The 26,043-nt window shown below is 55.1% G+C and overlaps 1 protein-coding gene across 3 annotated transcripts; it reads right to left on the minus strand.

The window, feature by feature from the left end:
* Positions 1–37: 37 nt before the first annotated feature.
* Positions 38–24,243, minus strand: TMPRSS4 (transmembrane serine protease 4). Of its 3 annotated transcripts, none has more exons than XM_074977087.1 (14): positions 24,097–24,243; positions 23,740–23,970; positions 16,010–16,043; positions 15,797–15,910; positions 14,362–14,514; positions 14,032–14,161; positions 11,687–11,788; positions 10,600–10,640; positions 9,748–9,907; positions 8,264–8,430; positions 7,690–7,785; positions 7,450–7,592; positions 2,833–2,982; positions 38–2,260 (listed from the first exon to the last, which is right to left on the minus strand). In XM_074977087.1, exons 2-14 carry the CDS (start codon positions 23,740–23,742, stop codon positions 2,081–2,083), a joined length of 1,473 nt encoding a protein of 490 aa, XP_074833188.1. In that variant the 5' UTR covers positions 23,743–23,970; positions 24,097–24,243; the 3' UTR covers positions 38–2,080. The 3 variants fall into 3 exon arrangements, with proteins under 3 accessions (XP_074833188.1, XP_074833189.1, XP_074833190.1); XM_074977089.1 differs by having other exon boundaries at positions 2,122–2,264; positions 24,097–24,242; XM_074977088.1 differs by lacking the exon at positions 24,097–24,243 and having other exon boundaries at positions 23,740–24,088.
* Between the last annotated feature and the right edge of the window lie 1,800 nt (positions 24,244–26,043).

Below are 26,043 nucleotides of genomic sequence, written 5' to 3' on the forward strand. Positions count from 1 at the left end.
CAGTTATGCACCCACCTTATAGTAGCCTCATCTAAATTGTATTTGCCTAGTTTTTTGATAAGAATATCATGAGAGACAATATCAAATGCTTTACTGAAGTCTAGGTATACCACATCTACCACTTCTCCCCTATCCACAAGGCTCATTATCCTATCGAAAGGGGATGGGCGGCCAGTCCCGGTGCCCGGCCCCAGGCAGTCAGAGGGGAAGGGCGGCCAGTGCCGGCGCTGAGCCGCAGGCGGTCAGGGGGGAAGAGTAGCCAGCCCCAGGCCCTGCCTAGCAAAGTCACCAGTGAGGCAGTGCACTAAGCACCTGAGCTCCTGACATGGACTCCAGCACAGCGCCTCCCGAAGGCTGCAGGCACTTCCCAGGCACCAGCTGATTCTCCGTCCGGCACCCCAGAGACGCAGGTATTGGCCCCTTTTCACTGATGGGGAAACTGAGGCCCAGAGCCGTGACATGATACGACCAAAGCCAATGAGGTAGCCTGTGCCAGAGCTGGGAGGGCCCCGTGGCATCCCCTGCAGGGTGCTCTGGTGCACCTCACGGGGACAAAGGGGCTCAGGCCATGGGATTGCTGGGTTTGCTTTTACACGGCTGTCGCAGCTGCCCTGCCCCACCTGGACCCAATGCAGCAGGGAGCACCGCTGGGCTAGCCATGCCCCAGAGGGCACAGTGCAAAAGGCAGCACTGCTGGGCCAGCCACGCGCCCCCCCACCCCAATCCCCAGCCCCAGTGCAGCAGGAGCACCGCTGGGCCAGCCACATTATGCCTCTGGAGGCGCATTCTTGCTCCCCAGCCCGCTTGCTTAGAATTCTCTTCTGAAACCCAATTTGCCCCTTTCCACCCACCCCGTTCCCCTGGGCGTGGCCCAGCTCCCAGCCCCTGGCACCTCCTGCAGCTGCTCAGCGGCCTCAGCCCATTGACTTGTGTCCCGTGCTCCCGGGCGGGGGGGTCGCACACAGGCTCATTGTGGCAGCGGCCAGAGGGAGGAGTGGTCAGTCTTGGTCTGGGAGCCCAGTGGATCATCGTCGGGGAACCTGCGTGTCCAATTTCGGGTTCCTGGGCCCAGTTCCCTTCCTAGTCCAACTCTTTTCCTGCTGTGCTGGATGGAGCCAGGAGTTGCACCACAGGCACTCAGGTTATCTCTGGAGTCCTGAAGAGACAAGGGGGGGCGGGCGGGCAGGGCAGGGGCTGAGCCCAGCTTTGAAGACAGGAGTTCCTGGCTCCCAGGCCCCTGCTCAGTTCAGGTCTCCTGTTTAACCGAGGGTTCAGCATAAGTCCTTGGGGGTCTCCTGAAGGTGCTACGGAGCTAAATACAATTGTGCATTCCATTGAGACTCATGTCCCGGCAAACAGCCATCTGCCTCTGCAGGGCTTGAGCGCTGGCCTGCTAAACCCAGGGCTGTGAGCTCAGCCCGTGAGGGGCCATTTAGGGATCTGGGCGAATAGGTTAAAAACCAGATCTGTCAGGGATGGTGATAAGCCCGGCTGTGAGGACAGGGACTGGACTTGATGACCTCGCAAGGTCCCTTCCAGTTCTATGAGATATACATATCTCCATAAACGTGGCCTGAAACAGTTCCCACTCCAACTTCCGATCAGCCCCGCAGGGCAGGAAATGCTGTGTGACCCTTTCAAATGAGGAGGGAAGTTGGACGGGGGGTCCTGCTGCTTCTCGTCCTCAGCTGAGCACCGGCGCTTGGTTAAGGCAGTGGAGATTTAGACAGAACCTCTCTTTTCTGTAGCCGCAAGAGGTTTGTAGCCACGACGCTGGGGGTGGACCTGGATGGCCCCAAAGTTTGATGCATTAACAGTAATTACATCCCTTGGCAAAGGTCATTTCCTTGAAAGGAGAAACTCCTCCAGAGCGAGACCCTGGGAAAAGTGCTGCTCGGTTCCCTAACCATGCGACAGGCACGACTGGGATAAGCAAAGAGCAGCAGCAGATCCCAGTAGCTTTCCTGGCCTGGGCCAGCAGCTGAGAACAAGACCTCATCATGTCTCCCGAGGGAGGCGCTTGGAGCCAGGCAAACCCCTTGGACATAAGGGAGGAGCGCTGCTTGTAGCTGTCCTTTAGTTACCCACAGGGTCGGAGCTGCTGCTGAATCCCAGCCTGCCGTGGGCCCGTGGGAGAGGGGATGCAGAGGTCCCAGGTGCAGGGGCTGGAGGCGAGTTTCACAGCAGCTCTCAGCCCTGAGGCAGTGGGTGTAGAACGCAGGGCCAGTGACGGGAAGCTGCTGCGGTGGAGCTCAGAGCTCTGACTGGGGGGAGAAGTACCCAAGAAATTAAAACCGGTAACACAAACACAGCAAAAACCATTCAACCAAACGCTAATCTCGGCCGTCCATGAAGCTCCCAAAGAAACCAAGCCCAGGCTGGCTGGATGTGGAACGTGCTCTGTAATGCTCCTGGCCCACCCGCCCTTCTGCCTCCCTGCCGCCAGCTGCTGCAGGGGCAATTCCCATGGGCTGGGTCCCCCCCAGGTGCCAGTCTTGGTAACTCAACTCTTCTACACTGGCAGCCTGGCTGTCCCCCTGCACAGTCCCCGCCTGGATCTTTGCCAAGCTAAAGTCTCCTCTACGGGGCACGAGCTTCGGGCCTGTTCAGCTCGCCAGGTAGCGACCCTGTTGATTAGCTAGCAGGTATCACTGCCCCGCACGCCCAGCCATGCTGTACTGTTGCAGCAGCAGGCCAGGTGCTGAGCTGGCTGCTGGGACTCTCAGCCCAGGGGTGCTGCCCCTGTTCCTTCCCAGCCCTGCAGCTGGGATGAATTCCCTCAGGGCCAGCTTGATCCGTGGCTTTCCGGGGCGGGGGGTGGGGGGCACTGACCCGCTGGATGGTGTATATCCAGTTGAGATAGGCCTGCACTTTGGTGTAGACGCCAGGCGTGCCTGGTTGGCCACAGCCACGTCCCCAGCTGACGATCCCCACTGCCTGCCAGTGCCCTGGGTTGTACATCAAGGGGCCGCCACTGTCCCCCTGCAAGGGATACAAGCAGATGTTGCAGGAAACCCGCTGTTAATCTCCTTCATGGCCCCAGAGACCAGTGCTGTGGAGGAAGCATGAATGTCAGGGTTGGAGGAAGCCCAGACCTCGCCCATTGTGACCTCACCATAAGTGCCCTTCCGGCCCAGAGCCTCGGTGGTCTCCAGTGATCTGGGGCTCTGCTTGAAACACCACTGAGGGGCCTGATTGCCAGAGGGGAGGGTGCTCAGTCCTCTCTGACAATCAGACTCATTCAGAGCCTTGGACCAGCCTCCCTTCTGCCCCTGCCATGCCCAGCGTGGCCCAGTCCTGCAGACTGGCAGGGATCCTGAATGCTCCTGGAATGAGAGGGCTGCCATTCAGTGCAAGGGTGTGGGAAACCAGTCAGGGCAATACAAACCCCGGAAGAAAACTGGAAGCAAGTAACCTCCAGGAGAAGAAAGCCAAGTCAGGTATCACCAATTCTGGTGGAGGTAAGCAACCACTTCCAGGCTCTCTGCACAGGTACTATAGTGGAGATGCTGCAGCAGAGACCTCTCAGAGATGTAACAGAGAGATAGCCGTGCTAGTCTATACACTATCAAAACAAAAAAGCAGTCCAGTAGCACTTTAAAGACTAACAAAATAACTTCTTAGGTGAGCTTTCGTGGGGCAGACCCACTGCTTCAGACCATCGCCATCCCAGAGGAGGACTCAGAAGAAGACCCCACTGGCTGGAAGGCATGGGATGCGTGGTCCTAGGGATGGCAGTTCTATGACCACCACCCCAAGAGAAGAAGATGGGTGATGGTGGTCCGGGACTTCCTTCTAAAAGCGATGGAGTCATCCACCTGCTGTCTGGCGTGTAACATGCCACCAGACCTGGCTGCAGTCCTGAAGGCCTTACAGAGCAGCTGTAGTCCTCAGAGAGCAAGAGTGGGAACTTTTATTCCTGTGGCACAACCGAGTTCCCCTCCCTGTGTTACAGCCTGGAGCCCCGCAACAGAGCCACATCAGCTCATAACACCTGCGTTTAGATGTGGGAACCCAAGAGACCAATAACCAGGGCAACCTCAGCTTCAGCCCCGCAAGAATGTTAAAAGTGGTGCTGAGCCAGTATGTGCACTCCCAGTAAACGGCTAAGGGATAAAATCACTGTGAGGTCCCTCCCCTAGCTGAGTTCCAACTGGGGGACTCAGCCTCAGGAGCATCATCGTCATCATCAGTAACCGTGGGCTCAGTGCCTGTTGGTGTCTGATGCCTCCCTCACTATTTCTTTCCATCTTTCCCTGTCCACTGCAGAGTGGCTTAGCTTCTGTAGACTAGCTCCGCACCAATCTACTATATCGTCTATCCTTGCTCTGTGGGGTCTGCCTCCCCTATCTGAGCCGTCCATTATGCCGAACACCAGGGGCTTGATTTTTCGTTCGTCGTTCATTCTGCAAATATGCCCAAATAGTTGTAGCTTCCGTTTTATAACCTTTTGCAGCAGGCTCTCTTTTGGCTGTATCTTTCTGTATAATTCCTCATTGGTGACCTTCTGCATCCATCCTATTCTCGGGATCTTCCTATAACAGCTCCTTTCAAACACGAATGTTCTTCTCTTCGTTATCACCCATGTCTCACATCCGTACAACATGCTGCTGAATACACACGTTTTCAAGACGCCCAGCTTTGTTCTTAAGCTAATTGCTTTGCTTTTCCAGATCTTATCCGTCGCCTTCAGACTCGCTCTTGCTTTCGCTATTCTATTCGCTATTTCCTTCTTACAGTCTAGCTCATACGTTATGTTGCTCCCCAGATATGTGAACTTCTCTACATTTTCTAGTTCAATACCATCTATGCAGATCTTCCTTCCTATTTTCTTATCTTCAGATACCATTGTTTTTGTTTTATCGACGTTCATAATCAGTCTGTACCGCTTCCCTTCTTCGTTTAGCACCTGCACCATTCTCGCTAGCTTCTCCTCAATGGTAACTATATCATCCGTGAACCTCAAGTTTTTATTCTTTTCCCATGCACAGATATCCCTTCTACCTTTTCCTTGATCTTGTCCATCGCTCTCTTCAGATGTGTGATGAAGATACTTGATGATATTGGATCTCCTTGTCTCGTACCGCTACTTGTTTTAAACAGCACCCTGGAGCAACATCCACCATGGCCCTGATGTGAAGCATTTCGGGACGGGAACTCCCCATGGCCGAAAGGGATGTGAGAATGTCAAATCACTTCTTGTCCAGTCATACACATCCTGTAGTGCTCTGATTTGTCCTCCTTGCTTACTGTTTTTGGTTCTCTGTGCCTTAAATATTGAGTCTGTTCTGGTCTGGCTATGGTCTGAAGAAGTGGGTCTGTCCCACACCTAATAAACTATTTTGCTAGTCTTTAAAGTGCTACTTGACTGCTTTTTGTTTTGTAGTGCTCCATTTACCGTGTGTACCGTGTGCATTAATTACAGTAACATGGAGGAGATAAGCTTAATAAAGTACTATTTTCCCCAACCAGCTCTGTGTTGAGGTGAATCCCATAAATTCTCTCCAGCCTTGGCCTTGTCAGTTGACACTATCCAGACCTGGAATCTCGGGAAGTTTGCTGCTTACCAACAAAGGGTATTGAGGGAACGGGCAGATGTCAATGCAGAGCTATTGGCTATTATCTTTGAAAACTTGTGGAGATCAGGAGAGGTCCCGGATGATTGGAAAAAGGCAAATGTAGTACTCATCTTTAAAAAAGAAAAGAAGGACCGTCCAGGGAACTATAGACCTGTCAGCCTCCCCTCAGTCCCCAGAAAAATCAGGAAGGGCATCCTCAAAGAATCCATTTTTAAGCACTTGGAAGAGGGGAAAGTGATCAAGAGTAGTCAACAAGGATTCACCAAGGGCAAGTCATGCCTGACCAATCTGATTAGCTTCTATGATGAGGCCCTGTGGCCATGGGGAAGTTGATGGATGTGATATACCTTGAATTTAGAAAAGCTTTTTATACAGTCTCCCATAACATTCTTGCCCATAAGTTAAGGAAGTATGAATTGGATATGTGGACTGTAAGATGGACAGAAAGCTGACTAGACGGTGGGCCCAACAAATACTGGTCAATGGCTCAATGTCTGGGTGGAAGTCCGTTTCAAGTGGGGTGCCCTAAGGATTGGTTCTAGGGTCAGCATTGTTCAGCATCTCTTTTTATGACGTGGATGAGGGGATGAATTGTACCCTCAGCAAATTTGCAGATGACACTAAGCTAGCAGGACAGGTAGATATAGCGGAGGGTAGAGATAGGGTCTAGAGTGACTTAGCTAAATTAGAGGATTGGGCCAAAAGAAATCTGATGGGGTTCAGCAAGGAGAAGTGCAGAGTCCTGCACTTGGGATGGAAGAATCCCAAACGCTGTTACAGGCCGGGGACTGACTGGCTAAGTAGCAGTGCGGCAGAAAAGGACAAGGGGATTGTGGTGAATGAGAGGCTGGATATGAGTCAACAGTTTGTCTTTGTAGCCAAGCTGGCTAACAGCATGTTGGGGTGCATTAGGAGAAGCATTTCCAGCTGGTCTAGAGAAGTTATTATTCCTCTCTACTTGACACTGGTGAGGCCTCATCTGGAGTATTGCATCCAGTTCTGGGCCCCCTGATATGGAAAGTATGTAGATACATTGGAGCAGGTGCAGTGGAGGGCAACAAAAATCATTAGGGGGCCGAAGCACATGACCTATGAGGAGAGGCTGAGGGATTTGGGCTTATTTAGTTTGCAGAAGAGAAGACTGAGGGGCCATTTGATAGCAGCCTCCAACTTCCTGAACGGGGGCTCTAAAGAGGATTGAGAGAGGCTGTTCTCTGCAGTGACGGATGGCAGAACAAGGAGCAATGGCCTCAAGTTACAGAGGAAGAGGTGTAGGTTGGATATTAGGAAAAACTATTTTGCCAGGAGGGTGGTGTAGCACTAGAATGCTTTACCTAGTGAGATTGTGGCATCTCTATGCCTAGAGGATTTTAAGTCCCAGCTTGACAAAGCCCTGGCTGGGATGATTTAGTCTCAGAAACCCATTCTCCAGCATAGTCCATCAAGCCCTCACATGGAACCTGCAAGGAAAACGCAGAAGAGGAAGACCTTGGACAACATGGAGGTCTACTGAGATTGAAGACCAACAACTGGGGTACTGCTGGAGCCAGTTACAAGTTTTATCCCAAGACAGAGTGAAGTGGAGGAGACCTGTAGATGACCTGTGCACTATGCAGAATACAAGGGTTAAGTTGTAGTTGTAGTAGAGGTTTTTAAGTCCTGCTTGACAAAGTCCTGGCTGGAGTGATTTAGTTGGGGTTGATCCTGCTTCAGGCAGGAGGCTGGACTAGATGACCTCCCGAGGTCCCTTCCAGCTTATCATTCTAAGGGTGAGGCAGGAATAAGGGCTCCAAACAGCTCCTCTTCCATGGGGCTGCACCAGGATTTGCCCTTCAGCTTCCCCCTGGAACTCGTTTTCCAAGGTGCTCACCTGGCAGGTGTCAACGCCGCCCTCCAGGACGCCTGCACAGATCATCTCCTCTGAGACGTCACCCTGGTAGGCATCATCAGCGTTGCAGGTGTTGCGGTCAATCAGCTCGACTGGGGCTTGCTGTAGCGACTCGGACAATGCACCTCGATAAAAGACAAGCGGGTGAGAGCTTCCTGCCTTTGAGCTCGCCTCTGAGAGGGAGGGAGAGTGCTCAGCAGAGGCCTAATCTACTGCACTCACCATCCTGCTTGGTGTAGCCCCAGCCGGTCACCCACAGCGGGGTGCGAGGGGGCAGCTTCTCATCGAAGAAAGGCAGACAGATCGGCTTCACCGTGTCTGGAGGGGTGGGGTATGAACAGACGGAATCAGGAGACAGGGCCGTGGAGAAATTCACTTGGCTGCCCAGCCACTAGAGATGGCTCATCTTATGCACCAGCCAGCGTTCCCACACTGGCTTTCACACAGCTGCTCAATGGGCCTACACCAGTGTGCATCCAGTCCACTGAATTCCAGCAGGCCAGACACGTTCACACCCGCACACGGGCTTTGGTTTGTCTGCTCAGCCAGGCAGGCGCCTGGGCCGAGCCCCCATGCGGTGCTTTACTCCCAGCACCATTTGCACGCTGGCCTTTCACCCGGTCCCAAATGGCCATGCCAGCCTCCTTCACGTTCCCCACAGCCGCTGACTTGCGCGCTCACCGGTTTGCCGAAGCAGAGCGTCCTGCCACGTAGCCCATTTAGACAGAGGCCAAGGTTCTGATGCAGGAGGCTTAGCTCAGAGGAGTTTCTGCAAGTGATTCAGACTCTGACTCACCTGAAATATTTAAGGGGGACGTCAGCTTCACCAGGGCAATGTCATTATCTTTGGGAAACAGGGAATTGCTTTCCATGATGAAGATCTTTGCCACAGGGAGAGTGTTGGAGGTGGAGAGGATTTTGGACCCTGCTTTCATTCTCCAGTTCTGAAGGTCCTGGCTGTTCCTGTGTGCAAATAGAGCCAGTGGTTAGAGCCCTGCACAGATCCAACATTTATATCTTCATTCACAAATGTATCTGCAAGATGAGCCATGGATACCTGCACTGCAGCTGCAGATGTGGATACCTGCGGCTACAAAGTGGAGATCTAGGATATGCAGGGCGCTACCAGTGGTTATTGGCTCATGTGCTTCTACAGCATTGTCCTAATGATGGGAGCTCAGGGAGATATGAGAAGTCAAATATGCCTTGAATTGCTATGGGTAATAAGGACAATAGCTCCTCTGTGTTCTTTAGGTAGGAAGCAATCACCCTGTCTGACCTGCAGAAGAGGTTGGCTGTAGCTCAAAAGCTTGTGTCTCTCACCAACAGAAGCTGATCCAATATGAGATATTATGGCACCCCACACTGCATATAGCTGGGATTCTCTTCACTTATTCCTGACAGGAACGCCTCTAAAGGAGCTAAAGACAAGGGAAGATCAATGTGCACAGCTCTGAGAATGAAATGGGTTGAGCCCAGCATCTCTCATAAACTGAGGGTGAAACCCACAGTCCTCAAGAATGTAAGTTCTGCCGCTCAGCAAACACTTCAGAGGATTGTTGCTAAGCCAGGGCTCTTTCCTGATCTGCATATGGATGGAATTCCCACCTCTCTGGCTGGCTACAGGGGTGCAAGTGCCCGTTTTTGTGGAGGAAGGTAGGAGAAAGAGAGATTTAAGCGAAGTGTTTTGGGAATAACTTGCTGCAAGGCCCAGAAAACAGTCAAACTTCTAGATACTCCAGGAAATCAAACTGTGAGGCTGTACATTTGTTGGCTTTATGGATTAAAGGCACTACACTCTGTCTGGATAATCTGTCCTATTCCTTCAAAATAATGGATCAGGTTCTACTGTAAGCCTTGAAGGATGTGAAATGGAAGGTATTACGTGTAATCAAAAAATATACTGCCTAGGTCTACTAAGAGTAGAGAAACTGTAACGCGTGTTGTTTTCTCCCTGAACTCTTGCTGCACTGTGGACACGATCTGAGTTGTAAGGCACTGCCAGGCAGCCAAGAGAGCCCTAAAAGATCTAAGCAGCTAACTGGAGTATAATTTTGAAATATTAAAGGAAATCGCTTAATGAAGGGCGAATTCCAGCTACTGGCAGGAGCTAAAGATTGGACAGCGTTTTACACATGCTGCACTGTGTAAATGACAGCACAAGGCAGGTGAGGGTGGGAGAAGGGACAAAACAACGCGTGCCTGTAGCCTTATGGCTGAGTTGCAGAGATGCTGAGCACATGCAGCTCCCATTGGCTCCCATTGCAGGGGGTGACTCACCTGAAGCAATGTGCTGCTGTCAGAATCCACCTGGGGTCAATGATGCTGCCCCCACAGAGGTGCTGGGCTTTGTGCTGTAAGCTGACTTGCCATGGCCAGGTGTCGATCTGGGCTGGGCCCCCACCAAGCACACGTGGGGACTTCACGCTTTGGCCACAGGCTGCATCCAAGGAGAGGTTAGAGAGAAATCAGAACCTTAGCTCAGCACATGGGAGCTTGACACCCCGCCCCTGGGCCATGCCTGAGAATGTGCTTTTTGGTGGGGAAAAACGTGGTCCAGGCCTGTCTGTGCACACTGCATTCCTACAAGCCAAACAGCTGGATATGTGCACGTGCGCACACACACACACACACACCCCCACACAGAGGGTGTGGGAATGCTGCAGTACCTCTCCCAGTTTTCCACTGTGGTTCAACAACTCAGCACCTGCACTCTAAAAATTCCTCCAGCCCGCCTGACAGACAGCACAGCCTCTAGTTTTCTCTTTCTCTCAAGCCTCGCCAAAGCATTTCCCCCCACCTCCAAAATGTATGTGCTTGATTGGCTTTGCATGTTTCATTAGGTAATTCACCGGCACTAGCTACCGCCTCATAAACCGGGGTTAATGTTAAGAATGGTACAGGCCAGCAGCACATCCTTCCACAGCTCCATAACTGCCAGCTGTGGCCGCTCTGAGCCCTGCCCGACCCATGTGCTGTAACCCGTCTGTCCCCTCTGAGCTCTGCAGGCCGAAGCCCGCGTTCGAGTCCAGGCTGGAGCTAGCCGGGGTAAAGCTGGAGTGGGGCTGTGGTGCTGGAATGTCAAGGGCGCTGCTGCTCCGTAACCGGTCTGAAGAGGAGAATCATACTTACTGGCACAGGCGAGTGACACGATGGTCCCCGAGGGGCACTGCCTGGAGAGGGGAAAGGGCTTGTTACGTGCGCCTCTCACAGCTCCTCTCTGCCCCAGGCGGGAGGGTTTGAACGGCCGCACGGCGCATTGGTTACCTAAAAGTAGCTCTTCCGCCTGTGGACTGACCCGCCCCAAAGGTGGGGATCCTCCCACGCCTGCCTGAGGAGCCTGCTCACACCCCGAGGCTGGCTCAGAGGAGAGACAAGGTGCCACTGACTGTTCTGGGGTCCTGACTGACCTTGCCCTGAGCCGTGCAAAGGCCCTATGGACTGACACAGCAGTGGCTTAACTTGCCCCTTGCTACAAACTCTGCAGGGACCACTGCAGGGAACATAAACTCTGCTGGTCTCCCCGCCACGCTGTCCCAAGCAAGGGGCTTGTACAGGTCTGGCAGGATGTAGCTGTGTTCCTAACAGCGCCCCGACTCAGGCGTGTCACGGAGGAGCCAGGCAGCCAAGGCCAGCAGCCAGGAGCACCCCTGGGCACTGGGTGGCAGAAGGGCCCTGCTCAGGCATGGATGCCTGTCCCATGGGAATGGGGCGGAGAGAGGCTGTGCCCTGTGGGGCCAGCCCAGGTTCAGTGACTCCCTCACAGTGGTGCTCAGTTTCAGCTGTGAGGCCATGTGTCGCTGCCCCATCACTGAGCTGCTCATGATTAAACCTTGTTCCCAGCCAGGGAATCTCTCTGTCCCTGGCCCCAGGAGATTTCTGCAGCACTCTGGGACCAGCTGCATTGACTCGCAGGGGCACCAGCTGACAAATCTCTATGGCCTGCTGGAGAAAGATGTGGTCTGAGCATGGGACTGGGGGCCAGGAACACATGCAGGGCTCCATTTCTGATGCTGATCGCTGCTGTAGCCCTAGACAAATCCTGTCCCTCCTTGTGCCTCAGCTTCCTAGGGGCAGAGTGGCCTGGAGCTGCCGCCCAAGCTGAGGAGGAGAGGGGTAGTATTGCCTAGAATGATCTCAGCATCCCTTCTGTACGCCACGCACTGCCACGGCCCAGGGACTCCACCCTCCGACGACTACCGGTTGCTCTTCCACTCACCTGCCCGAGTCTTGCCCTAGCAGGTTCCCATTGCTCAGCGTGACCTCCCTGAGGGGCAGGCCCTGAGTGTCTGCAATGGTCACAGCACTGAAAGTGGGGACACTGGAAAAGACAGAGGCTCTGTTACCAAAAGGCCCTGTCCCACGTGGTCTGTGCCTGCAGCCAGCCACGCTGTCAGGAGCAGAGACGACAGCCCCCCCGGCTGCTGGGCCTGTGACGGAGCATTGCATTGTGGGGTGTGGCACTCTCTGGGGTGGCCACTGCAAACTGCCTCCTTTCACATGGCATCCTGGCTCCTGGCAAAGTGCTGGTACTGCCCTGAGCGGGCAAAGCTGGGGGTCCTGGCCTGGTGGGTTTGTGAGCAGACAGGAGCGCTCAGATGCAGCCCCTGGGGGGGTCTCTGCCGGGGGGACATGGTCTCTTGCTGGCAATGGGACTGAGCGAGGGGCCAGCTGCCCAGGAAGGGGACGATGGGGGAGAAAGCCATGGCTGGGCCATGTACACGGTAGACTGGGACATATGCTGCCCTCGCTGGGCCCTCTCAGTGTGGACTTTGTGGGGCTAGGAGAGGGGAAGGGGAAGGGGAAGGGGAAGGGCAGGCTGTGGCACATCTGATGGGACACCTCGGACCTCGCTGCAGGTGCTATCTGTGGACATGCAAGGTGCACCATAGGAGAAAGGACCAGTGAAAAGCAGGCGGCAAAGGAGAGAAGGAGGCAGAGAAGAACAGGGGTGGAAAGAAGGAAAACAACCCAAATGGCCCCAGTGAAGAGGCAGCCCAAACCCGCCCATGGCCACGCTGTGAGGTGCTACCTCTGCAACCCGCCATCGCCGGAGAAACCCGCACGGCAGGAGCGCCCTGTCACAAGCACCCCCGAAAGGACCTGTGGGTGGGAGTTTTTCTCTTTTCCTGTCACTTCCCTTTGGGCCCTGGGTTGAGAGCTTTCTCCTGTAGGATTCGTGGCAGCTGCACCGATGCGGAGGTCTCCTGGCTGAGGGCACGGTGTGTGCCCACCACCTGCCGTTTAGGCAAAAGCGCATGCGGCTGGGGAAGATGCAGCAAGAACACAAGCAGGCTGGGACTCTCCAAGGAGCCTAAGGGAGTGAGGGACCCGGAGGCTGTTGCCAGGTCCCGCACGGGTTGGTCCTTTGCTCCAGCCCCAGCTCGCCGAGCCAGGCGAGGTGAGAGCCCTCCCTACCGCATTCTAAAGGAGCACGTTTCTAGGCCTCCATGGTCAGGGTGAAATGTGAACCGTAACGTCGCCAACCCCAGAAGGAGGAAAACCCGGCCAAACCCCCAACCCCTGCAACGCCCCCCTGTATTATGGTTTGAAAACCTCCTGTTTTTCAGCCAGTCTCATGGCTGGGGGCCGCAACACCTGGCTTTTGGATACTTGGAGCTGGCCAGGCTTTAATTAGCCAGGCAGCGTGACTGCAGCTCAGCTCAGTGGAGAGAGCAGGTGCAGGCTAGCGAGGGGAGAAAGGGCCTCTCCATCTGGATTGTTCACTCCAGTCCGGCTGGGCATCGGCAACACTCAGAAGCTCTGGATGACAGCTAAGGGCCCTGCATGAAATGACGGTGGACCTGTCAGGCCAGCCCAGCCTTATGGGCGAGGGAAGAGCCCTCTCAAGTCATGTAACTGATCATGTGAGCAATTCAGGCTATAAAAAAGCAGCAACTGGCCCTGACTCACACCCAGAGGGAGTGGGCAGGCAGGTGGTGGGGGTTGGCAGATTGTGGTCTCTGTAGGGTGGTGGTGGGGCCGTGGCCATTGGGGTAAGCCGAGCAGTGGGGCTGGCCAGGGACATGCAGGGAGACCCTGTTCCGAGGGCGACTGTCACTCCAGGAAGGGCTGTGGGGAGCTGCCTACATGAGCAGAGGGCTCGGTGAACTTCTGTTGGAGAGGAGTAATGGGAGCCCAGCAGGGGAGGCCTGGGGCTGACCGCTCTGGGTGCCTGAGGCTTGATGGAGTCAGGCCCCGGAGGAGAGGGGGCGCTGAGGCCCAGTGCCACAGCTGGGCAGGGCTACATGGAAGCTGCCTGGTTCCTAGGGGCCAGGCACCTGTATCCCCAAAGCCATGCCCAGCCTCAGCAGAGAAGGCCGGAATGGGCCCGAGGCTGAGCGAGAGGGCAGTGAAGGGGCAGCTGGCTTGTCCCTGCTCTGTGGAGGGTAGGACTCCATGTGGACGGGCCCGGCCTCTGCATGTGAACGAGCATTAATGGTTATTTGAAATCTCCTCAGGCGGGGCAATGCTTTGCTTTGAGGGACAGAGCCCTCACGGCAAGGGGAGAGCGGTGGGAAGCGGGTGAGCAGAGAGCGGAGGAGTGAGAGGGAAGGCAGGTACCTGCTGTAGCCCATTTGCTTGCAGGCTGCTTTTGCCAGGGTCATATCAAAGTTATCGTGACATGCCCAGAACCAGGCTCCCGTCTCTTTATTTAGGACCTGCAAGGCGGCTCTCTCTTGGGAAATGCGGACTGGGGAGAAACACACAGAGTCAGCTACATTGCAGGCTCCCTCCAGCGGCTGCAGTGTGGCATGTGCCCGCTAACGTGGTGCAGCTGTTGGCTGGTGGTTTCTCAGCGCAGCAAAAGCCTCTGCATGTTGCTAGCAGCCCGCTGACCCGGCCATGCCTCCTGGCATACGTGGCATTGCTGGTATAATGTCTGCAACTCACCTGCCACGGGTGGGCCATCTGGGACCTGCCGCACACAGCTCTCCTCATCCTCACCCCAGGCGCAGTCCCGCTGCCCGTCGCACTGCTGCTGCTGAGGGATGAACTTGAACGTCTTACTGCAGAGGAAGTAGTAGTGTTCCAGGGCTGCCTTGACTAGAGGGGAAAGGGACAGAGTCCAACTCGGTCTGGGAGGTTTGGCTGGTGCCTGCCGGGAAGCTTGTGGCAGTGGGTTTAAATCTCTGTTGCAAATGGCTTCTCCTGATAGCAAAGGTTTGGCACCACCCACTTCTCTGGCCTCTGAGATGGGGAAAACTTTCTGTGCACGCTCTCCTAGCCCTCAGTGAGGTGCTGAGCCATTGCAAGCTAGGCAGGGATGCTGGACACACACCCAAGAGCTTTTTGGGGTCAGGTGCATACCACAAGGAGGAGGGAGTGTTCTACAAGCATAGTTCTCCCTGACACAGGGAGGGAGCATGTCTCTGCACCAGGCCATAGCCCAAAGCAAGGCCCCCTACCCATGCTGCTACCTCTGCTGGCCTGTGCAGTGGGGACAAGCATAGTCCTGCACATACCCATTGCCCTGGGCACGGTAGCAGGGGGTGGTGCCTGGCACAGGGTTATGTTGACAGCATACGCAGACAGACATGAGATCTCTTGCTGAAGGCTTGCAACTAATTGCAGTTTTGTTCCGTAGCTTTGAGACTAAAAAGACTAGAATGCAAAAACAGAGGAGAAAACAGGCTGCTCCCTAGGGCAATAAGGCCCTCCCCTGTGCTTTAAGCAGTCTGTTTCCAGCCTGGCAGACTGATGCCACTGGCAGGCATTGCTATAGAGAGACAGAGCCTGCAAGCAGGGCCAGGGAACCCTTCATGCATGGCTTGCAGAATTCCAGCACAATCCTCAATACACTTCCTGCTCCCCACTAGTGTTCCCTGTATGTGCTTGTGCAGCCACTCGAGAGAAATCCAAATGCCACCCAGCAGATTGGCAGAGTGCCCACAGGGTTCCCATTGGTGGTGCACCATTGCACCTGCCTCAGTGCACATAAAATTATTCTGCACATGTATGGAAAAGACGAGAGGGAATATTGTCCCTGCCTAGGAGGGTAAAGGCTCCTTGCAGTTTGCCCTCAACACCAGGCTCAGACACAACCTGGTCCAAAGGAGGCATTAGGCTGGGATCCCTGAGCACAGAGTCAGCCGCTCCCAAGCCCCAGGCTTGAGGATGGGGCTGGGAGCTGGATCTGGATTTTGCATCTTGCCCCGCTTCTCTCCTAATCCAGTGGCCTCTGCAGGTGTGAGGTCCCTTTTCTGCAGGGGCAAGGCTGCAGCCTCAGGCCCTATCACTGCAGTGCCTTGCCAGGAGAGTTCTGGCCAAGAGCGCGAGGGTCCCAGAGGAGCCTAGAGCGAGAGGGAGGAGCGGGAGGGGCCCTTACCGAGGAAGGCAATGACGATGAGGGCAGCTACGCTCAGGAGCGTGGCAAGGAGCGGGATGGCGAGCCGCCTGAAGTTCTGTGCCCCAGTCGGGGGTTTGCGGGCCGGAGGAGGACCTGCAACACAGAGAGCAGCTCGTGGGCACGTGACCTGGCAGCACAGTCCAGCAGAGTGAGCCGCACTTAGGAACCACTCCTGAGACCCTAAGTCATTACCTCTCCTGTTCAGGGGCTGCTCGGCGTCGGTGTTCTGCAATGGAAGGGAACAGCAGTCAGTGCACTGCGTACACACATTGAAAGCGCAGCTGGGGCTGGGAAAGGAGAGTGCTTGGGGCAGGGGAGTCTCTGTACATGGTACAGGGCTGATTGCTGGACGCCGAAGGCCTTTTCTAGGGTCTGATCTAACACCCACTGAGTCAGGGGAGGCTTTCGTCTGGGTCTGTCTGTCTCTCTCACGGAATAACCCTCCTGCTTTCTCTTCAGGGCCCTGATTCTGCTTTTGCTCATACAGATGAATATCCCCCAGAAGTCTATGTTCTCATCCCAGGCTTGTCTCCCGGGACCCAAGCCCAGCAGCCTCGCCCAAGAGAGCCTCAGCTGTCCCAGGTGCTCCGAGGCATCACAAGCGCTGGCTAGTTCTGAACATTCGGGCCTTAGCTAGTGAGGAGACGGGTGCCCAAGAACTGCTGTGCAGAGGAGGTGGACTAGGATATGCTAGCGAGCGTTTGCCCGGTCTCTGGGCTGTGGAAACTTTTCCCTCTGGGGAGGAAATGCCTGCATGCTCCCATTTCACTTGTCAGGCGGCAGAGCTGCGAGCCACTGATCGCAATGGCATGGCTGCGTTGGTCTGCGTGTGCCAGTGTGGATTAGTGGGCACAAGTCCCCCCCAGAGCACTAGGACATGCCCGGGGGAATAGTCCTGCTGATCATGCTACTCACCCGCTTAAAGAGGAGCAAGTGCTTTTTCCCTTCCCTTTAGGGAGGCTTTAGAGTTTAGACAGAGTCCCACCCGACAGCCTCATGGGCAAGCTTGGGAAACATGGGCTAGCTGCAGTTGGGATAAGGCGGGTGCACAACGGCTTGAGGAACTGTATTCAAAGAGCAGCTCTCAGTGGTTTGCTGTCAAGCTGGCAGCCTGTGTAAAGTGGGCGCCCGCATGGGTCCGTTCCGGAGTTGATACTAGTCAATACTTTCAACGGTGACTTGGCTCATGAAGTGGAGAGCACGCATACAAAATGTGTAGCTGACAGGCAGCTGGGAGGGTTGCAAGCACAGTGGAGGCCAGGATTAGAGTTCAGAATGACCTTGACAAGCAGGAGAATGTGTATACCAGGAACAAGCAGGAAGCCGATGGAGAAATGGAAGGGCAGCTATGAAAGGGGAGTAACCGGCTAGGTGGTAACGCTGCTGGAAAGGATGTGAAAGTCTAGGGGAGGACAGACTGCAGAAGTCAACCACACGATGCAGTTGCAAAAAAGGCTGGTATCATTCTGGGGTGTATTACTGCACCAGGAGTGTTGTATGTCAGACACGTGAGGGGCCTGTCTCAGGCTAGTTGGCGCTGGCGTGGCCCCACACTCTAGGAAAATCTGGACAAACGGGAGAGAGTCCGGGGGAAGAGAATAAGCCTGAGAAAGGCTTTAGAAAATCTCATTGCTGAGGAAAAACGATCTATTTAGTCGTAAGACAAGACAACAGAGAAGAGCCTTGAGCTATGTTAAGGGCTGTTATAAAGCAGATGGGGCCCAGTCTCAATGTCCACCCAGGCAGGAGAGGAAGTAATGTGCTTTAACTGTGGCAAGGTTAGCTGCTGGAAAAGCTTTCTCCTGTAGGACACTTAGGCTCTGGAACAGTCTCCAAAGGAGGGTGCGAATCCCCGGCACTGTGGGGTTTAAGAACAATGACAAACCCTTCCCAGGGAGAGTTTAGGATTATTTGGTCTCGCAAGGGTGCAGGGCTGGACTAGGGACCTCCCGACATTTTGGTGAGTCTGTGGCCCAGGAGAGCTTGTTGGCTGAGGGCCTGATGCCTCAGCCTGTGCCATTTTTTCCCATGGTTAATCGAATACACACTATCCCTAACGAGCAAAATAACCCATTGAGACGCCGCCTGTCACTTTGCAAAAGAACAAAGCTACTGTTGTCTGGGGAGCTTGTCACCAAAGCCCGGGCCGACTCTCAGAGCTGCAGTGACGAGGAGCAGCTTGCACCATCCCTGCGTCACCGAACCGCGCCGAGAAACTGAGCAGCGTTGAAAGTTGGGGCACAGCAGAGGTGCTGCCCGGGCTCTGGGAGGACCCAGGCTAGGGATTAACTACAGATGGGCCTGAGCCAGCCGACAGAACCAGATTTCAAACCCCGCAGGATCCAAGTGTTTTGCCTTCACCCATCTGAAAAACAGGGGTGAACAATTCGGAACTAGATGGAGATGCAGCTTTGAAATTGCCACTGGTGCCTGAGTGCTGAAGTCAAGGGGTGTTTGTGGGCTGCCTCAGCTGGCCGCAAGGGCCTCCTCGTGCCTTCCTGAGCATCCCCTGAGTGCCCCAGCTGGCTTTTTGGGGGCAGCTTTCAATGGTGTTCCAGGGCAGCCAGGAAGCACTGGTCTGTAGTGGGGTGCTCATTGTGTGTGAGCAATTCTGCCCTGGAAAGAGCTTGGCTGGCCCCGTCATTAACATGCAGGCTGTTGCGCTGCAGCTTGGAAATAGCCCAATGACTATCCAGTGCTGGGGACAAACATCTCTCATGCAAGGCAGCCCCCCAGCTCAGGAGTAAAGTAGCACAGCAGGAAGGAGTAGGCGGCTTTTATTTCCAGAGATCTGTCTTGAATTGCCACCCAGGTCCAGTTTGGTGGTTTGGGCTACCCTGAGCCTGTTCCTGGGTCCATCCGGCTGTGCATGGCTGTTTGGTCCCTGGGAGTGGGGCGGGACAGTCCCCCACCTCCAGCTTACAGGGACAAACAGCAGAAGGAAGACTAGGGACAGCTACTGCAGTTGCTAAGAGATGTGTAAACAAACCCCTGCACAGCAGCCAGTCTCAGGAGAAAGTGGTAAGACACTAAGTCCCCTCTGAATGGCCAGGCCTGAGAAACACATCCTGTGGGCTTTGCCTGAGGAGAGTCAAGCTCTTTGGCTGATGCATTGCTGGGAAACAGAGAGCCTGGGCAACGGGGCTGGACCGATGCCATGCATTTAACCCCTCGCTGTTTTGCACTGATGCCTTCCCTGCAGTGCCAAGAGCCGCCCGGTGATCCTGGTCGCTTTCACCTTCAAGGCGAGCTCCCGGCCCGTGGAAATCGGCACTTTTCCATGTCGCTTTAATGCCCCTTCCAGCCCTGCAGGAGACCCTTCCCTCCAAAGTCACTGCGAGACGCTGCAATGGCAGGTAGGAGCCAGTTCTCTGTGCAGGGGCTGTGCCCAGGGGCGTGTGTGTCGAATTTGATGGTTCCCAAAGGAGACAGATTCAGCGGGACTGAGGTTCAGAGCCTCTCAATGGGGTGGAAGCTGCTTGGTGTGCATATGGGAGGTGTGGGGTTTGATTTCAGACTCCTTGGCTGTTTGCAGTTAACAACCATTTGCAGGCAAGTTGCCCACCCACAGCGTTTAAAAATCCTGAGTCTGGCCGCCGGCTCCACAGGCTGTAAAACAGGGAATGCTGTTGGCGCTGTCTCTCAGCCTGTTCCCTTCCTAGTGTTTCCCTGCAGCCAGGAGAGCTCGAGAGCGACTTTGCTTTGAATTGAAGCTGTGATTCTCAGGCAAACATCTGGGGAGTCTGGGATAGAGCCATGCGGCGCAGGACAGCGAGCCAGTAATCCGCAGTACCTGGGGAGCAGACGGCTGCCCTGGGTCCAAGCCCATCCGCCTCGGCACTCCCCTTAGGCTCAGCAGGGAGTCTGCGCCAAGGGCGGGGCTGTCATTTGTCAGCTCAGAACTGACAGCTCAGGGCTGGTTTTGGCTGCTGGCTTAGGCCCTTCCCACGGGCTGGTGTCTACCTGCAGCAGCCTGGCTTTTACACCGTGCAAAGGAGATTGAAATGGGCACAAAATACCACCCACACAGATCACTCCTGCTAAGGGCAGAGGGAGCATGTTCACCCTCCCACCCGCTGCATTGCCCAGGGGCAAAGGCCTGCACAAGCTGTGGGGCTGAAGGAATCCCACTGCATTGCCTTTAGAAATGTGCAGGGCCTGACCCTGCAGTGCCGGGGCCCCATCACTTCTCCTGAGCAAAGGCAGTGCAGAAGGCTTCGCTGGTACCTTTCCCAGCCCTGTTGCCTCTGCACAGGGGCTGGGTGGGGTGAATCCTGGGGCTCTCGCTTCATCCCCCGTATTCCTGTACTGCGCCGTCTTCATGAAAGAACCAGCCACGTCTCTCGCGTGGCCGGCGGTGGGGGCCAGCCTCACCGAATCCCTGTTTCCTCTGTTACCGACTGCTGGGCTTCCACCTTGGGTTTGGAGACGCTGCCTTTGGGCGCTGTCAGTGCCACGGCACAGGGCTGAGCCCAGGCCGGGTCCTGTGAGGAATAGAGCCCTGCAATGCTCGGTACCCTGATACCAGCACCCTTCTCCTCTGTGGCAAGGGTCTTTGGGCAGGACCCATTGTTCCTCTCTTCCTCTGTGCTGGCTGCCTGGGGCTGCTCAGGGCTGGCCCTCAGAGGGACGGGAGGGAGGGAGACCTGGGACAGGCCTTCCGTCCCCTGCACTGCTATGGGAAGGAGTAAGTAACTTTTCCTGAGTCGCTTTCTCCACGCCAGTGGGGCTTTGTTATCCCTCCCTGTCCTCCCGCTTCGCTCTCAGAGCCCGGGCAAGAGGCTAAACGCGAAGCAACTCGACCGTGGAGCTCTGTAATGCAGGGAGAATTGTTCACAGTTTGAGTTAATCTTCCCTGAGGCAGATTAGTCAGGAGCTTCCTCCTCCAAGCCCGTGTGCAGCTGTGGGCGGTGGTAGGGCAGCGGGGCAATGCAGAATGTGCTGCCTGCTGAGCACATGACCCAGGAGAAGCAGAGGGTGTCTGGGCGGTGGACGCATGGGCTGGGGGTGAGGGCTGGGGCGGGTTGCCAGCCTTACGGGCTTGCCCTCTTGGCTCCAGGAATTACTGTACTTACGGGCTTGCCCTCTTGGCTCCAGGAATTAAAATTAATTGGCGGTTAAAGATTATGTCCTGTAGTGAAACCTCCGGGAATAGGTCCGACCGAAACTCTCTTCCGGAGGGCGGGAGAGGGTACGTCTGTGGGCTGGGGTGAGTTTAGTGTTCTGCCTTCTCCTCTGCCCAGCGCGGACTTCATTTCCTCCGGGGAGCTGCTACCTGCTCTGGGTGGTGTCAGTATAAACACGGTGTGACAGCCTAACCTGCTCTGAGCTTGGCCCCTCTTGTACCAGCGCCCCTCCAATGGCCTCTGAATCCCAGCCCCACCGACAGCTGGCGCCTGTGTAATAGCCAGGAGGGCCTGTGCCACCAAGCCCACGGTGGCAAGCATGGGCTAGGCAGGGCTTCGGTCACCATGGAGATTCCACCTCTGTAATGACCACTGGCAGCTGCCCACTCAGCCTAGATACGGAGGGCTGAACGCCCACCCTGGCTTCTGGGCACCGGTCGGGATTCTGCCGAGCTCCTGGCTTGCTCCCACCAGGCAGGTTTCAAGCATGGAGCTTCCTGCTTGGTGGAGCCCACTCAGGACTCTGTTTGGGCTTTCACTGGCCTTTTCAGCCAGGGCCTCTCCGGCCCTCCCTGGTGGCCTTTGGTCTTTATTGTCACTCAACCCTGTTGAAATTTACAGGTGATGCTGGAATGAAAACTTGCCTAAAGACTAGACCGGCGAAGGGCAACCGGGACGAGTGAGCGGCCAAGTGAGTGGCCCTCCTTTGGCCCAGTGGGCCATAAGATTGTCATAGCCAAGGCAGTATCCTGGGGGAGGGTAGTTCTGGCCTGGTGGACCTAGGACGGCAGGGTGTGCCAACGGACCCATACCAGCGCTGTGATTGGCGTATGCGGTTCTCACATCCAATGTTGTGCGCAATCACCTCACTCCTCACTTCACGTGCCCTGCCTTTATGTGCACGTCAGTTGAGTAGCACCAGTAGGAAGAAACATACATGAAGAGAAACCTGCCGAATCTGGCAACCCTGCATGTGGGCAGTGGTAAACAGAGACCCCCAGGAGGGCCCATATGGGGCTCAGGCTGTGGGTTGCCCACCACTGGACTGGGCTGTGGTGTCTAGAGACAGAAGTGGGCAGTTACATGACAACCCAGGCATGCCAAACCCCTCTTGAACTGCACTGGGCGAGTTCAAAGCCGGGCAGGAACTGTGCGCTGGTGTGTGTAATGCAAATACGTAGTCCCTTGGAAAACTGGGAGCTGCCATGACTAATTGCAATGACCTTGAGGTCTTGGAGAGAACATGAGTGCAGCTCCTAGTGCCAACGGTGTCCTGAGAAACACGCCAAGGAGCCCTTGACTCTGAGAGGAGCATTTCAACCCAGGGCCTTGGGGTGGCTTGACCCAAACCTCGGTGTGCTGCACCCTGCTTGTGGCAGGGATCAGTTACAGAGGTCACAGTGAGTTTCCTGGTTCCTCAGGCTGTGTGGCTTACGCAGCCCAGGGCGCAGTGTGTGCAGAGTTTATTGCTTTCTCCTTTTAAGACAGCAAGGAAGGAACTCTTGTAAGGGCTTGTTAGCGAGCGGGTAAATGGTGTGCACTCCTGCCCGGGAGCGAGGAGCTCCTGGCTGTATGAGCTCCCTGACGCTCAGGAAATCATGCCGCCTCTTTTAGCTAGCTGTTCCAGCTGTAAAATGGGGGGTAAGCGTCCTTTACTTCCCTCTCTTCCTGGGGTGCCTGGGCTGATCCCTCAGTGTCTAGTGAGGGCTCCCTCAGCCCTGGGCACTGCTAAATGGGAAATTATACGTCTGCGCACTGCCTCAAAGCCCGAACGACTGTCGTGGAAATGTTTCCCAGCCCTTCTGTTGAAGAAACCTGCGAGTTAATGTGAGCTGTGCAAAAGGAAGTTTTAGAACCCCCCCAAGATGGCCGTCTGACCTCTGGAACACAGCAAGGGGTCAGGCGCCTCCTACTTCTCCATCGTAGATGCCTGAGGTGTGGTTACAGTCTGCCCGCAGTAAGCCTACCGACTTCCCCAGGAGCACACGGTGCTCAGAGCAAGGAAGGGGCACGGGCTTGGGGCTTCGTTCCCCTTGAAATCACCAGGCATTCTCCTGTCCTGAGCTCTGTCTGCACTCAGGTCGTTGGAGGGAGTACTGTGCCACCAGCGTTTTTCCCTCCTACTCTGGCAACGCCGTGGTGAAAACTTGCCCTGCTCACATAGCGCTGGGGGGAGACATTGTGAACGCCCTTGCTGGGCACGGAGCTGGAGCGCGAGTGCGTGCTGCACCCACGTTCCATAGCGCCTTCCCTTTGGGGCGGCGTCGGATGCATAGGGCAGGCCGGCTCCAGGCGCATGGCCTGAGAAACGGCAGAAGCTGGCGCACAGTTCTTGCCTGTGCTTTGCCCGGTGCTCCTAGAGATTCTCTTAGGAAACAGCCCTTCCAAGAACACACGTCTTCAGCAGGGGAACATATCCCTGGACCTCCGCAAGCAAACTGGAGGGCAGGAGGCAGCCGCTGTGGGCAGTAGCATCTCGTGATACATTTAGCCACGATAAAGTAGAGCCCAGAGGAGGAAAGGAAGCAAACGCCTGAGCTGAGAACAGCTCTTGGCTCTTCAGAGCCGAGGAAGGACAGTGCATCTGACAGAGGTACCGGCGGTGCCCTGGCTGTCTCTCTGGCAGACGGGGTAGGAAATCTGCCTTGTTCAAACACAGGGCTGCTCTCCCTCGCAGCCCGGCACTCGGGCGGGAGAGCAGTGCAGTGGCAGCCAATGGAAGGTGGCACTTCTCCCCTCCCTGGGGAAGGAGGGTGGCCCCGAAAGCTGTTTCATGCTGCCGTGCGGGTGACTCACCATGTCTGCCCACCTCCGAGGTGTCCTGCAGCCTGCAGAAAGACTCAGCTTCCCAGGTCCCAGGGCTGCCGGGCAGGCAGCAGGTGCCCTCCTTTTGCCAGGTGTCTGGAACCAAGGTGGTCTCTCTGCGGTGGCCTCAGGTGCTCCACAGCTGTCCCTGCTCTGCCTTAGCTGAGCAGCCTCTGCTCTCAGGTGCTGTAGCCCATCACTGGCCTCTGGACAGCAGGACTGCTATTTAAAACCCACAATGGGTGTTGTCAAACAGGATTTATGATTTGGATTGTAATCTGCCACCCACCTGTCAGAATCAACATCACCTGCATAATCTTCTCTGGGGCTGCCCCTGCTGTGACTCACCTGCAGAGCTTTTTGCCCATCTGCAGGGCACTGACAGAGTGAGATTTTTCCTCTCCCCGTAGTAACAGGCACCCGGCTGTAGCCTGCCCGCTCCGCCTGTCTGCCCTCCCTTCCGCATTGCTCCAAGGTGCTTTGGACTCAGGCTGTTATGGGGTGGAGCGGGAAGGAGAAAAGGCAACGAGGAAGGTAACAAGGCAGTTGTGCTCTTGCTTCTCAGGTCACCTGCTCATGCTATTTCTAGCCCAGTCGTCACAGAGTTCACCGCTGTGAGTCAGCAAGCGCAGGTCCCTGCCACCTCTTCTGGTGGTTCACCCTCAGCTGGAGACAAAGAAAGAACATCTCTCTTGGGTCACTGCTAGCCTGAGCCTTCGGCTGCAGGGGTTTGCAAGCCTCACCTGCATCTGAGAGTTCAGTTTCAGAGTGGTGCCATGCAGAAAGTAGAGAGGTGGCTCTGAAAACGGGTCTGGGTTTGGGGTGGGAAAGGGCAAGACCTTATGAACACCCCAAAATTCTCCCCAAAGTGCTCCCCTGCTTGCAGAAATAGAGTGAATCCTTAGGAACATGGCTATGGCCTACACAGGGTCAGACCTAGCGTGGCACCTGGCAGGCCCAATGCCTGATGCAGCACCCTCGGGTCACCAGAGGGGAAAACCGGAGAATCGTAGAATCCGAGGGCTGGCAGGGATCTCAGGAGGTCATCAAGTCCAGCCCCCTGCCTCAAGCAGGACCAACCCCAGGCTGCAGGTGGAGTGAAATGCCCCCCTCTTCCCCCTGCCTATGTTATGTGGGTGCCTAAGGCTTTAATATGTGACAACAGGGAGGATGATTTACTCAGTTAGTGAGTCTGTGGATTGTCATTTTTGTTGAGCATGAATATCTCTGAGAGCTTGCTAGAAAGCTCTGGCATTTGCAGACTCATTGCAAACAGAGGAGGCGTTTGCACATTTTAATTTGTGGGAATCATAGAACACTAGAACCGGAAGGGACCTCGAGAGGTCATTGAGTCCAGCCCCCTGCCCTCATGGCAGGACCAAGCACCTTCTAGACCATCCCCGACAGGTGTCTGTCTAACCCGCTCTTAAATATCTCCAGTGATGGAGATTCCACAACCTCCCTAGGTAGTTTATTCCAGTGATTAACCACCCTGGCAGTTAGGAAGTTTATCCTAATGTCCAACTTAAACCTCCCTTGCTGCAGTTTAAGTCCATTGCTCCTTGTCCTGCCCTCAGAGGCCCAGGAGAATAATTTTTCTCCCTCTTCCTTGGAACCCTCTTTAGGGCCATGTCTACATGAGCCCCAAACTTCGAAATGGCCATGCAAATGGCCATTTCGAAGTTTACTGATGAAGTGCTGAAATACATATTCAGCGCCTCATTAGCATGCGGGCGGCTGCGGCACTTCGAAATTCCATCTGCTCATAGGAATAAGTGGACTTCGAAGTAGCCAGGGTCCTTTCGAAGTGCCGTGGCCGCCCACATGCTAATGAGGCGCTGAATATGTATTTCAGCACTTCATTAGTAAACTTCGAAATGGCCTTTTGCATGGCCATTTCGAAGTTTGGGGCTAGTGTAGACATAGCCTAGGTGATTGAAAACCACTGTCATGTCCCCTCTAAGTCTTCTCTTTTCTAAACTAAACAAGCCCAGTTCTTTCAGTCTTCCCTCAGAGCTCACGTTCTCTTGACCTTTAATCATTCTTGTTGCTCTTCTATGGACCTTCTCCAATTTCTTCACATCTTTCTTGAAATGTGGTGCCCAGAACTGGACACAATACTCCAACTGAGGCCTAATGAGCACAGAGTAGAGCGGGAGAATGACTTCTCATGTCTGGCTCTCCACACACCTATTAATATATCCCAGAATCATGTTTCCTTTTTCTGCAACACATCACACCGTTGACTCATATTTAGCTTGTGGTCCACTCTGACCCCTAAATCCCTTCCGCAGT

Source organism: Carettochelys insculpta, chromosome 25 (assembly GCF_033958435.1).
Source record: "Carettochelys insculpta isolate YL-2023 chromosome 25, ASM3395843v1, whole genome shotgun sequence".
Classification (NCBI taxonomy): domain Eukaryota; kingdom Metazoa; phylum Chordata; order Testudines; family Carettochelyidae; genus Carettochelys; species Carettochelys insculpta.

Excerpts from the sequence above, each read along its gene's own strand:
- TMPRSS4 (XM_074977087.1), bottom strand. Across the intron at positions 10,641-11,686 it reads CTAGGGCAAGACTCGGGCAG|GCAGTGCCCCTCGGGGACCA; the intron begins GTGAGTGGAAGA and ends TCCCCTCTCCAG. Across the intron at positions 2,261-2,832 it reads GGATATACACCATCCAGCGG|AGCTCTGAGCTCCACCGCAG; the intron begins GTCAGTGCCCCC and ends CCCCCCAGTCAG.